The sequence below is a fragment of the Podarcis muralis genome, chromosome 6 (assembly GCF_964188315.1).
Source record: "Podarcis muralis chromosome 6, rPodMur119.hap1.1, whole genome shotgun sequence".
NCBI classification, from domain to species: domain Eukaryota; kingdom Metazoa; phylum Chordata; class Lepidosauria; order Squamata; family Lacertidae; genus Podarcis; species Podarcis muralis.
The window spans coordinates 225,849-238,533 of NC_135660.1; the positions used below are offsets into that span (position 1 = coordinate 225,849).

The 12,685-nt window shown below is 46.7% G+C and overlaps 1 protein-coding gene across 1 annotated transcript in view; it reads right to left on the minus strand.

The window, feature by feature from the left end:
* LOC114590002 (maestro heat-like repeat family member 5) overlaps nt 1-12,685 on the minus strand; it is a 45,885-nt gene that overhangs the window by 24,874 nt on the left and 8,326 nt on the right. The window contains exons 5-10 of the mRNA XM_077930220.1: nt 10,439-10,579; nt 9,294-9,413; nt 8,528-8,598; nt 8,300-8,435; nt 7,472-7,567; nt 6,539-6,643 (exon numbers count right to left, since the gene is read on the minus strand). Of these exons, the coding sequence (XP_077786346.1) occupies nt 6,539-6,643; nt 7,472-7,567; nt 8,300-8,435; nt 8,528-8,598; nt 9,294-9,413; nt 10,439-10,579 (669 nt within the window). The remainder of the gene's footprint in view (nt 1-6,538; nt 6,644-7,471; nt 7,568-8,299; nt 8,436-8,527; nt 8,599-9,293; nt 9,414-10,438; nt 10,580-12,685) is intronic.

Below are 12,685 nucleotides of genomic sequence, written 5' to 3' on the forward strand. Positions count from 1 at the left end.
CACGACCACAGGCTCACTCTACCTGTGGTTTTTCTTAGCGGGTCTCCGCTCTGCCGTAGCGGACGACCCTTTTCCGCGGAGCCCCTCTTCACAGAGTAAAGAGGACCGCCATTGCCGTTTCGCACCGCCTCCGGAAGTCCGTTACCATTGCGAACTTAAAGGGGAATGTCTATAAACTCTGCTGATATTTTGGGAACTTGTTAGCACAAATTGGATTAGGATATAATCTCACAATATATCCTCTCCTGCACCCCTGAACATTCCCACAAATGTCAGGCCTTGAACATCTAGCAATGAAATTCAGCTTGCCTAGAATGCATCTATACACTGTAGTGTCAGAAAACGCTTCAGCAGTACCGTCTACCTGGTAACCTGTCACCATCGGTGTGTCTGCTGGGTTTGCATCAACCAAATTCAAACTGGTTAATACATCAGCAATTTTCTGTGTTTGGTGTACCAGAAAATTACCTGCTTGGTCCCTTTCCACCTGCAGAGAAAGATAGTTGGATACCTCACCAAGATCCTTCATGTCAAAGTGCTCCTTCAGCTGAGCTAGGGTGCTTTGGTACAAAGCCTGATTCTTCCAAAACATCAGAAGATCATCAACAAAACATAAACAATACAGTTTGTTTTGCCCCTCCTCCTTGACAAACACACATGGATCAGCTTTGCCCTGGTGAAAACCTAGAGAAAGCAATGTCTCAGTGAGTTTTGTGTTCCAACATCTGGCACTCTGCTTGAGACCATATAAGGATTTCCTCAGTTTACAGACCATTCCCTTCTGTATCTGCATTCCATCAGGTGGAAGCATAAACAGCTCCTCCCCCAAAACCCCATACAAAAAAAGCTGTATTAATGTTGTGATGGGAAACATGCAGTTTCTCCTCTGCAGCAATCTTGAGCATCAGCCGAATGCTCTCATACTTGACGGTGGGTGAATAGGTCTTGTGGTAATCCTGTCCTGGTACCTGTGAAAAACCTCTGGCAACCAATCTGGCTTTGTGTCTGACAACCTTGCCATTCTGGTCTGTCTTGGCCATTTGCTGCCAACCAGCCTCATTCCTGGGACTACCGGTACCAGCTCCCAAGTTTGGTTCCTATTCAAGGAATCAACTTCAGCCTTCATGGCATTAAGCCAAGGCTGAGCATCTTTAGAGGTCAACTCCTGAACCTCTTTGAAGCTTGAAGGTTCCCACACCTTCTCTGAGCTACTAAGAACAGCAGTTGCTGTCTTAGCAAACTCATCAGCAAATCTCTTTGGAGGTTTGCCTCTTGTGGCCCTTTCAGATCTGTGTACTAGACGCAAGTCTTCTTGACTCATCTCCTCCTTCTTAGGAGTAAAGTGACCAATGGTGAACAGTGGTTCTTCCAGTTCATTGTCAGATGCATCAGATGGTCTGACTGAGGCCTTTGCGCTCTTGTAGTCTGCTGTGTCATCACTGTCGCTGACTACAAGAAAGAAGATTCCACCTAAACCTTAGGAAGAACTTCCTAACAGTAAGAGCTGTTCGACAGTGGAATTTGCTGCCAAGGAGTGTGGTGGAGTCTCCTTCTTTGGAGGTCTTTAAGCAGAGGCTTGACAACCATATGTCAGGAGTGCTCTGATGGTGTTTCCTGCTTGGCAGGGGGTTGGACTCGATGGCCCTTGTGGTCTCTTCCAACTCTATGATTCTATGACATCAGCAGCAGCGCTGCCCACTGAGCTGGAATCCGAACTCTGATCATCATCATCATCCTCAGCTTCCTCTTTTACCTCAACATTATCTGTTTTTTCACATCATCTTCATCTTCCTCTGGGTAACTCTGGAAAATTCCCACATTTTCCCCCCACTTAGGATTGTACTCAACATTCTTTGTGAACTTAATGGACTTAGAGTCAGTCATCCATACCCTGTATGCACCTTTTTCGTACCCCATGAACAAACCATGTGCCCCACGCTTCCCAAGCTTGTTGCTCTGTGGGGTGTGTACCCACATGCCAGAACCAAAGATTCTCATGTGCTTGACGTAAGGTTTCTTACCAAACATCTTCTCATAGGGAGTACAACCAACAGGTGATGACAGTCTCCTGTTATAGGAATAAACGAACGTGTTCAAAGCCTCCCCCCAAAACTTCTCAGGGAGCTTGGCATCATGCAACAAGGTTTTTAGGCCTTGAAGCAAAGTTTGGTTTGCTCGCTCAGCAAGTCCATTCATCCATGGCGATCTAGGCGTTGAGAGGTCATGCTGGATTCCCTTCTCAGTCAGGAAAGCTTCAAACTGCTGAGAAGTGAACTCCCCGCCCCGATCAGTAAAGAGACAGCCGATACGTTTACTGTGAGCATTCTCCAACCAAGCACAGAATGCCTCGAACCTAGGAAACGCTTGTGATTTCTGCTCGAGCATAAACACATGAATGTACCTGGAAAAAGAATAAATTAGAACCATGAAGTACCTTGCTCCACCCAAAGAGGGCGCAAGTGGACCAACCAGGTCTGCATGGACTAGCTGGTAGGGTTTGGAAGCCTGCCTGCTAGACTCCTTGCCTTTTGGAGCAACCTTCACCTTGTTCTCTGCACAAGATACACATTTCATGTGAAACTTACAGGGCTTGATGTTCAAACCCTGAACCAACCCAGGCATCCTGGCCAGCGCCTGCCAAGACATGTGACCAAATCTTCGGTGCGCCTCGTGAATACATCCTGCATGAAGAACTTTGTTAGCTTGTGCAACACAACAAGATTCAACATTAGACACAGCAGCACCATTGTCATCATAAGTTATACAGAACAAACCATCTATAAACTTTGCGTGCAAAATGTCCTCTTTGCCTTTCCTGATGACACAGACGCTCCTCTTGAAGGAAATCTCAAAGCCACGCCCAGTCAGCTGTGGGATGCTGAGCAAATTGTCTGCAGAATCTGGAACATAAAGTACATCTCTGATGGTTGTGTGCAGACTTGCCAGTCTCACATTTCCGACTCCTGCAATTCGCAACATCAGCCTGGTGGATCTCTCCATCTTGAGGCGTGAAGGAGATAAATAGATGCTTATCTTTTGATAAATGCCGTGTAGCTCCCAAATCTACAACAAATCTGGCTTTGGCCTTTGGAGCAGCTTTTCCAGCAAGCAAAACCTTGTCTTCCACCGGCTTGGGCTTCTGCTGCTTGCCCCCCTGCTCCTGGCCATCAAACTTGCCTTTAGCCTTTGGTGAAGCTGTGCCAGCAAACAAAACCTTGTTTTCCACCGGCGTGGGCTTTCCACCCCCCTTCTGCTTTGGGCCATCTGCTGGCTTCTGTCTCTGTTTACTTCTGGCCTTCCGGTATCTGTGAGGATGACCTTGGCTCTCATGAGAAACAGAGCTCTTAGCTGCCGACTCCTTGGCTCCCCCTGGAGGCTGGAACGCTGCCTGGGATGATGTCACAGTTAGCTCCCCCTGCAGCTTGCAACCGGTGCCCTCGGCATCCCTGCAATCACTCTCGATCTGGGAAACAGCCAGGACCTCCGATGCAGTCAAACTCTGGGCTGGGATGACCGGCAGATGGGCTACTTTCAAAGCATTCCACATCTGACGTGCTGTCGTGTTGCCAGCCAGTGTTACAATTTCCTCCAGAGAGACGGATAAGACTATGGCCCTTGAATCTTGGGCCCTCCATCTATCTGTCAGAGGAACTGGAGGGGCTTCATACACAGTATGCCACACTCCAAACTGTCGCAGCAAGCTCTCACAGCATATTGCCCAGGTCTCATAATTGTGGACATTCAACTTTGGGCACTGAGTGCCATCATCTGAAGCTTGTAAAAACTCCATTCCAGGTTTTTACTTGAGCCGTGAGCCTTTATGCCTTCAAAAACACCTTATCTTGGCAGCTCATAAATCTTGAGGCCTGCTTGGCTCGACTCCCAGGCTAAATTAGCCTGCCGGACATCAAAGGCTCTGCCGCGGCAACGAAAAGCCTTACTTTTCTCCACATACCTTTCACAGTCTTTCACAGTCTTACTCTCCTGTAAGTGCTGTGAATCTGGACCCGAAACCTGTTGTTGGGATACTGCCAGGGAGACAAAGGCCATCATGCCCCCACGTCGACTCCGGACGATCCATCAACCTCCCGTAGGAACGCAGTATCAGTCAATTAGCGACACAAGCCTCAGAAACAGCTTTCCACATTCCAAGGACTTGTGCACGCCCTTTGCAGAGTTCGCACAATGAAAGATGCACTCAGGAGAGCATTATTTACAACTTTATTTAGCGTTGGTCAGAACAAAGAAAAAACATGACTGTTTGCCTGCGTGTTCAGGCACAGAGAGAGAAACAAAAGCTATGTACAAAACATAAACTTTCTGTGAGCCGGAAGTACGCAGACTGTGACTCAAACAACAGCCTGCTCCCTGTTTAAGGTGGAACAGAAATATCCTAACAACCCCCTATGAGAAGCTGTTTAAAAAACGCCCTAATCTGAAATACCTACGCATTTGGGATTCAGATGTAATTATGCATTATCCCGCTAAGCAGAAATTGGGTGAGCGTAGTGTTCAGGGGAAATTAATGGGCTACCAGCAGGGAGCGTACAGAATTTACATACCAGCAAGTGGCAAATTTCATATTACCAGAAGCATGATACAAACTGTAAATTGGAATGGCTGTTTTCCAAGATACTAACGGTATAAATGACACTGAGGAAGAAGAGGAAGTAGCAGCAGCAGCAGCAGCAGCAGCAGCAGCAGCAGCAGCAGGAAATGGTGCTTCTGAATTAATGGAACAAGACAAAAAGCCTGTTGAATCTGATAATCTGTTTGATGATTTAAAGTCATGGGCACCCGAGGGGAGGTTAGATTCTCTTGAGTTTTCTGACTGTGAGCTTAGCCTACAGGCACCTCTTCAGTCTGACAATGATGATTTACAACCTGAAACTAGTAGTTCACTTAGTCCCATTAAGTCTGAGGAGTCTGACTCTCCTTCCGGACTGAGACGTTCAGATAGAAAGAGACAGAAGCCACAACGTTTTGCAGATGAACATTTAAATACTGTGTATGCCAATAAGGCGGTTTTTGAGCCAAAAAGCTACAATGATGTTCAGAATTTACCTAAGCACCAAGTTGTAAATTGGTATAAAGCTATCAACTCTGAGATAGCTTCTTTAAAAGAGCATAACACTTGGTCTCTTGTACCACAAACCCCAGATATGAGACTTATTGATTCAAAATGGGTTTAAGAAAATGCAAATGGGAAGGATACGCCTATGGTGTGTGGTTTCACCTTTACAGGTGAAGATAAGCCATTTCCTAACAAAACTTTGTATCGTTCTGCTATAGGCAAGCTAAATTTCATTCAAAGAATCTCAAGACCAGATATAACTTATGCCTTTCACTTTCTGGCAAAATTTGTGGAAAAGCCCACTACGCAATGTTTCTCTGCTCTTAAGAGAGTGGTAGTGTACCTTAAACATACCAAACATTATAGGTTGCAGTTTACATCATGTATTGACAAAGGTTTTGAAATTTTCTGCGATGCATCTCATGCAGTGGAACAAAATAATTGCAGGGATGTGTCTGGTATGGTGTTTTGTTATAACGGTTGTCCATTTGAATGGAAGTCCCAGACACAAACCATTATTTGTCTCTCCACAACAGAGAGTGAATTATGTGCATGCGTTCAGGCCGCTCATGATGTGGAATGGTATCTGCAAGTATTTGCAGACCTACAGATGAAAGTAACACTACCAGTAAGAGTTTACCTTGATTCCCAGAGCGGACTTGCTATCCTGTGTTCAGAGACCAATACGCAGCGCACTAGAGTCTTAAGGTTACGTTTACAGTTTGTAAAGAAACTAATTGCTGATGAAATGATTGTATTTCAATATGTTCCAGGTGACAATCAAATTGCAGACATTTTTACTAAAGCACTTCCAAAGGTTACTCATGAAAGACGTGTACAAAATATGCTTTATGATTTTGTTCCACAATGATGAACCGCAGGGGAAATGTTGAATGGTTTCTTTAAATGTAAAGGTTCATCATTGTTCCACCAGTTGTGTATGTCTTTCAGGGGCCAGAGCAAGGGCCAGAGCAAGATAACGAGACCCAGCTTTACAGCTGTGAAACACAGCAGGTGCTGAGTTGTATTGATTAAGCTGTGTCAGCATTTGGGTGTAGTATATAAGGAGCAGCACTTAGCTCTTCCGTTACCCTGGGGGATGGGTTGGTGGTTGGGTCTGGTTTGTTGTTGGTGTATTTAGGAGTTTTTGTTTTTGTTATTAAAACCTTGTTTAAGTTATTTTTGAGTCCCTTTTTAACGCATGGTCTCCCCAGCAAGCTCTCTGCAGTGCTACTATACTGCAAATAGCTAACACTGGCACCTCTCAGGTGGGCACTATTGCCATTATAAGAGAATGAGGGAGGTGAGTTCATGGTGAGTCCTGGCACCTCTTTTTCTAGAAAAATAGCACTGGCTGGCACCTTTCCCTGGGATGGCCATGCCATACAGCTTTCATCTAGTTCACACCTGAACTTTCCAACGCAATACGATTTGAAATTGCAGCATTAAGCCTTGGTCACTCACATCAAAGTCCAGATGCTCGGAGGCATATTTCAGGAGTGCGTTGGTGGTCTTGACTGCTCTTTGCCGCTCACTGATTTTTCTGGAGTCAATCCAGCCTTTTGTGTGCTGCGAGAGAGAAATCATCATCATCACATGGAAGGACAACCCTTAATCCAGGTTTGCAAATTCACAAAGCTTCATAGAGGGGACAAATTGCAAAAAGGGGTTGTTTTGTAAAGGAGAAAGTTTGCTGCAATTTGTTTATTAATAATAATAATAATAATAATAATAATAATAATAATAATACCCCACCTCTTTCCCAGACAGGGACTTGAGGCAGCTTACAAACAAAACAAGAACAACTAAAGACACAGAAAAAAGAAGCCATTTAAAAAAAGCATTAGTAGAATTAGATATTAATTGGCTCTTGGGTTGCTTTTGTTTTATTATGCATTTTCTGTTCTGATTTTGTATTTTTATGTTGTGAACCGCCCTGCAATCTGTCATTTGTGTGTTTGTGTGTGTGATAATTGCAACAATACAACATACACCTCACCACAGCCATAGCAATGGAATGCAGGAAGCATCCTTAGACCAAGCCCAGCCATTGTTCCACAGGTAATGAGGACTGGCAGTTGGCCCTTTGGGCTTTCAGGCAGAGAGCCTTTTCCCAGCCCCACCTGGAGATGCTGAGGACTGAACCGGGGACCTTGGGCATGCAAGACAGATGCTCTGTCCCGAGCCACGGCCCTTCCCCATACGCCATCAGCAGAGGACATATCTTGTGTGCCTTGCACAAGCATTGCTAGCAGAACAGAGGCCCACTTGACCATCAGCACCCACAACCAGTGAGTTGGCCACAGATGCCCCCCGTGCAATCATTTCAAGAGGGTCTGTCCTCCGGCATGGGAGCTGCTGCTTCCCCCTGCTCTGACACCTTGGGGGCTCCCTTACCACTAATATCTCCTGCAGCGTCTTCAGAGAGGGGGCCTCTGACAGCAAGCTGGTGAGCATGTTGAGCCAGATGTACACGGTTTCTTGATAACAGTCCTGGAAGGAGAGAAGCAAAAGCACTTAGAAGCTGAAGACCCCCATGGAAATCCCATATGCTCTGGAGCCTTCTAGTCCAAATTTGTAACAAAGCTTATGCAGGGGTTCAAGCACGGCACACAAAGAGTCATAAACATCAAACGTTTCTTGATGTATGTAAGGTTACAGGTCATGCGATATAAAGATACAGGACTCCACACTGGGCTCAACTTCCTTGGGGTGTTCCAAGGCAGAGGGCCGCCTTGGTGGTGGGGCCCACCCCGTGGAACACCCTCCTATCAGATGTCAGAGAGATATATCATTATACTTCCGTCTGAAGACATCTGAAGGCAGCCCTGCATAGGGAAGTTTTTAATATTTGACGTCTGGCTGTGTTTTAATTTGTTGGAAGCCGCCCAGAGTGGCTAGAGTAACCCAGTCAGATGGGCAGCATATAAACAAACAAGCAAACAAATAAAATTAAATGCAGCGTAGGAGGGAGGCATGAGAGTCACAAAATGCAGGCATGCAGGAATCATACGTGGATGCATTCTAGCAAAGGTGAAATGTAATAAATATGGAAACATGATTAAAATCAAAAATATACACCCCAAGTCTCTGGCTGTTACATCATTGTGATGGGTCAAGTGTCTCAGGCAGCATTCTTTGCGGCTTACACGGCTCAGACTCTTTGCCCTCAAATCCTTTAACCTGGCAACCCCATTTTCCTCCAAAAGCAGAAGGTCCAGTCACCTGGCTCGGTGTTGCTTTGACCGAGCTCCCAGCTTTGATCTTCATAACCTGCAAGGATGGCAACTGGAAGACCTTCTGGGTGATTTTTTGTACCAGCTGAGAGCGGGTCAGAGGGTCCATGTATGGTCTCAAGGCACTGAGAAGAGAAAGAAGGGGAGAGGAAAGGATCAGCACCCAGCAGTCCATAAACCTGGTGAAGAAATATGTACTGTGCCTGGCCGTACTTACGTCAGGCGAATGATGTTTTCCATTGCCTCGTGCAGGTTGGTGATTGATGCTATTGGCTCTTTGATAACCTCCTGTGGTGGGGAAGCACACAGCATGTCAGGGAACTGGAGGCGCCATCCCTGCCACCACCACACCAAGCCCTGAGGTGTGCTCTCTATCCAGCCCACTTGACAACTTCTTTGCAATTGGCAAGTGGGTCCTCCTAGAGGAGAAGAGTGGGCTTCCTGGATCTGGGAATAAGATCCCTTTTTCTCCTGGGCAGAGCTCTACCCCATAAGAACAGCATAAGATCAGCCTTCTGGACCAGGCCAAGGGCCTATCTAGTCCAGCATCCTCACAGCATTCTCACAGTGGCCAACCAGACGTCTGTGAGAAACCAGGGAGCAGACCATGAGCCCAAGAGCCCTCTCCCCGCCTGTGGCTTCCAGCAACTATATTCAGAAACATTGCTTCCTTCCTCTGTGGAGGTAGAACATAGCAATCATGGCTGGGAGCCATCGACAGCCCTCTCCTCCTGGGAGAACCTAGCCTCTTTTACTTAGGCGCTGGTGACAGCCTGCTGAGGTTGCCACAATGTAGGGCTGCCTTTCAAGAGGGTTTGGAAACTTGAGCTGGAGCAGAACGTGACCACCCAGAAATGGTTTGGGGCCAGATGGTCAGAACATGCAACCCAGAGCTAGACCTACACAGCTATTTTTAAGAAAAAACGCTCTGAAAAGAAACCCCAGGAGATTCCCCCTCTTTTTTTCTTTTTCTTTTTACTCACTATGATGCAGAAGGTGAGCTCCTCTTTGTGGGGGAAGGTGACATGTCCCACATTCGATTGCACAAGCGCCTTGGTTGTTAAAGTTGCTGCCTTCATAAAGCTCTTCTTCAAATCCTCGTTCTGAAAGGAGAAGGGATTTTATAAAATTGAGTTTGAATCAAAATCACAAGGAAACATAAAGCCACACTGACCCTAACCTTAATTCTAATCCTTACCCTAACACTAACCCAATCCAAAAATTAACCCAGAAATGGTCTTGTTAGATAGTTAAATTCATGTTGAATTGCTGTTTTAGGGTTTCTTTAAAAAAAGTCTGGAAAGAATTAATCCATTTTGCATTACTTTCTATGGGAAAGCGTGCCTTGGTTTGGAACGCTTTGGTTTCAGAATGGATTAAGTTTGAGAACCAAGGTACCACTGTAATGCCCCATCTGGTCCTAAGGGTGGAGCCAGTATACACCCCAGTCTACAACCCTTTGGTGGATGAAGCCAAAGACCCTGCCCTAGGGCACAGTCTGAAGGCATGTGGTGCAAGGACCTTGACGGAGCTCAGGAGGTCTGCTCAGTGCCTGGATGGTGACCACGGGGGAAATGGTTGCACACCTCCTGGAGTCGTATGACAGGAGAAAGGCAGGATATACCGTATTTTTTCGTGTATAAGACACCCCCTATTAGGGGGGACTCCAAATTAAGAAAATGGGGGGGGGGGAGGATTGCCCAGAGTTGCTGAGCTTTTGGAAGGGAGGATTACCCACAGTTGTTCAGCTATTTGGGGGGAGGGGATTCCAAAAATTGCTCACCCGCTGGACCTATGCTGCCACTCACACACGTCGCAAAACCCACCTATTGTCTGTCCCTCGCCGGCAGAAACCGCCAATCGCCTTCCCAATTTCCGCAGCGACAGCCAGTCAACACCACCCCTTGCCGCAGCCACCAATAACACGCACAATAGCCACTGACTATCTCCGGCTTGCAGCGGCAACCAAACCCATGTCCCCCCTATGCACTATCTGTGTATAAGATGACCCTCATTTTTAAACATCATTTTTTAATAATAATAAAAAACACCTTGTCTTATACACGGAAAAGTATGGTATAGCTGAGAGAACAAACAACAGGAGTCCGTGTGATAATCAGAGCCATACCTTCCTGCTGTTCTGGAATTGGAAGAGGAGCTCCTGTGTTAACTGGTCTATAAAAAGGGGGAGCTCATCCTGCCGTGCCCCGATTGCCATTTGCCCGCAGCAAAGGATGACGGTGATGCTGGCATTGGTCTCGCTAGTATTCTGGAGGGAAAGGATGGGGAAAGTGAGTTTGGGAACCTTAAGTGCAATTGGAGACAAATCACCATTTAGTTGGGACCTTTTAGCAGCTGGGAAAATATTAGTAGTCAGTAAGTTGTTGTGCGAAAGGTGGAGGGCAAAAGGAGAAGGGGACAACAGATGACGAGATGGCTGGACAGTGTTCTCGAAGCGACCAGCATGAGTTTGACCAAACTGCGGGAGGCAGTGGAAGACAGGAGTGCCTGGCGTGCTCTGGTCCAGGGGGTCACGAAGAGTCGGACACGACTAAACGACTAAGCAACAACAAGAAGTTGTTGTGCAGACTTACAAATTTTGTATTTTTTTTTTCTCCAGGAAACTCAAACTGCTGGCAAGCCAGGGCTCCCCCATCCTATATATGTGCATCGGGTTCTTCCTGCCTAAATGTAGAGCCTGACATTTGACCCTATTGAATTTCATCTTGTTAGTTTGGGCCCAGTTCTCCAATCTGTTAAGGTTATCTTGAATCCCGATTCTGTCTTCTGTGGCATTGGCTACCCTTCCCAGTTTGGTGTCATCTGCAAATTTGATGAGCATCCCCTCAATTCCTTCATCCAAGTCATTTATTTTAAAAAAAACGTGGAACAACAACGGGCCCAGGACAGAACCCTGTGACACCCCACTGGTCAATTTTTCCCCAGGATGACGAGGAACCATGAAGGTGTTCTCTTTGGGTTTGGTCAGTCAACCAGGGAGAAAGTGCAGGACAGTGTAGGGTAGGCTGACCACTGGTGCTCTTTTCCATGGGAGCTGCTTTTTTAAAATTAAAATGAACTGGGTGGATCTGCTCATCTTCTCCATAGTGAGGGTTGGGAAATTTCCTTGGTCATTTCCCAACTCACAGCAAAAATCCAGGGGTACCACACTCCTGGGTTTCATTTCTCTTGGATGGCAGAGCACAAGAGAGTTCAGGGCTGCGTTCAGGTGTAACAATAAACCAGAGGGCATCAACATAGGTTGGCCTCTAGCTCCCATCAGCCTCAGCCAGTATGGCCAGTGGTCAGGAGGGATGGGAGTTGCAGTCTGTAGCATCTGAAGGGCACCATTTTGATTACCTCTGTGATAAACTATGGTTTATTATTGTGTGAATGAGCCTTGGACTCATCGGCTCCTGCTCCCTTCTCCTCTAGCACAGTTGCAAAAAGGAGACCAGAAGCTTGAGGGAAGTTAACTGAAAGTGGAAGGAAAAGGTTCTGATCCCCTTCCAGCTGGGTTGGAGAATTGGAGAGTCGGGGGCACATGACCCCAAGGCCCCCTCAGGTTATGGAACTGTTAGATCCGCACGCAGTTGCTATGCCTTTGTAATAATTTGCTTAATTGACAAATATATGGAGGTGAACACAGAGAGTGACACTCAACTATGCTTTGCTTCAAGTAGACCTGTTGAAATGAATGGGCCTAACTTAGTCATCTTCATTAAATTCAATGGGTCTACTCTAGAACATAGTTGAATGGGGCCAGCAGGCACTCCCGTACGCAGAAGAACCCTTGCACGAGAGCAACTTGGGCAGCTGCCCTGCCCCGGGATGCAGCTGAAACCTCTCCCCTCTTTCTCTCTGCCTCTCCCAGCCTGCCGACTGCCTTCTCTCTTGGATTCTGCTCTCTCCCCTCAGTTGGAGAGGTGTCCCCTCTTCCAAACTCTAAGAGGTTCTTCATTCAAAGCTTTCTGACAGCAGAACACTCTCCCTTGGGAGGTTGTGGACTCTCCGTTGGAGGTTGGATGGCCATCTCTCAGGGATGCTTGAGCTGAGATTCCTGCATTGGAGGGGGTTGGACTAGATGACCCTTGGGGTCCCCCATTAGCTTCCACTATTGAAGAAATGCCAACCAACCATCTGACAACCAACCTAAAAACATGGGCCAGTGTACTTTTGTATTGCGTGTACTCTGGGGATGACCAATGGTTTCTAACGATTCCGTTTGACTGACTGACTGAGCCAAGGGATCAGATCAGAGCTAGGATCTGGAGCCACAGAGACAGGACTGCTGGAGCCCACTTCAGAAGGATGACTGAGACATACCCACAGAGGAAGTTGTCTGGCTTCCATACTGAGAGGATGAGCAGATCTA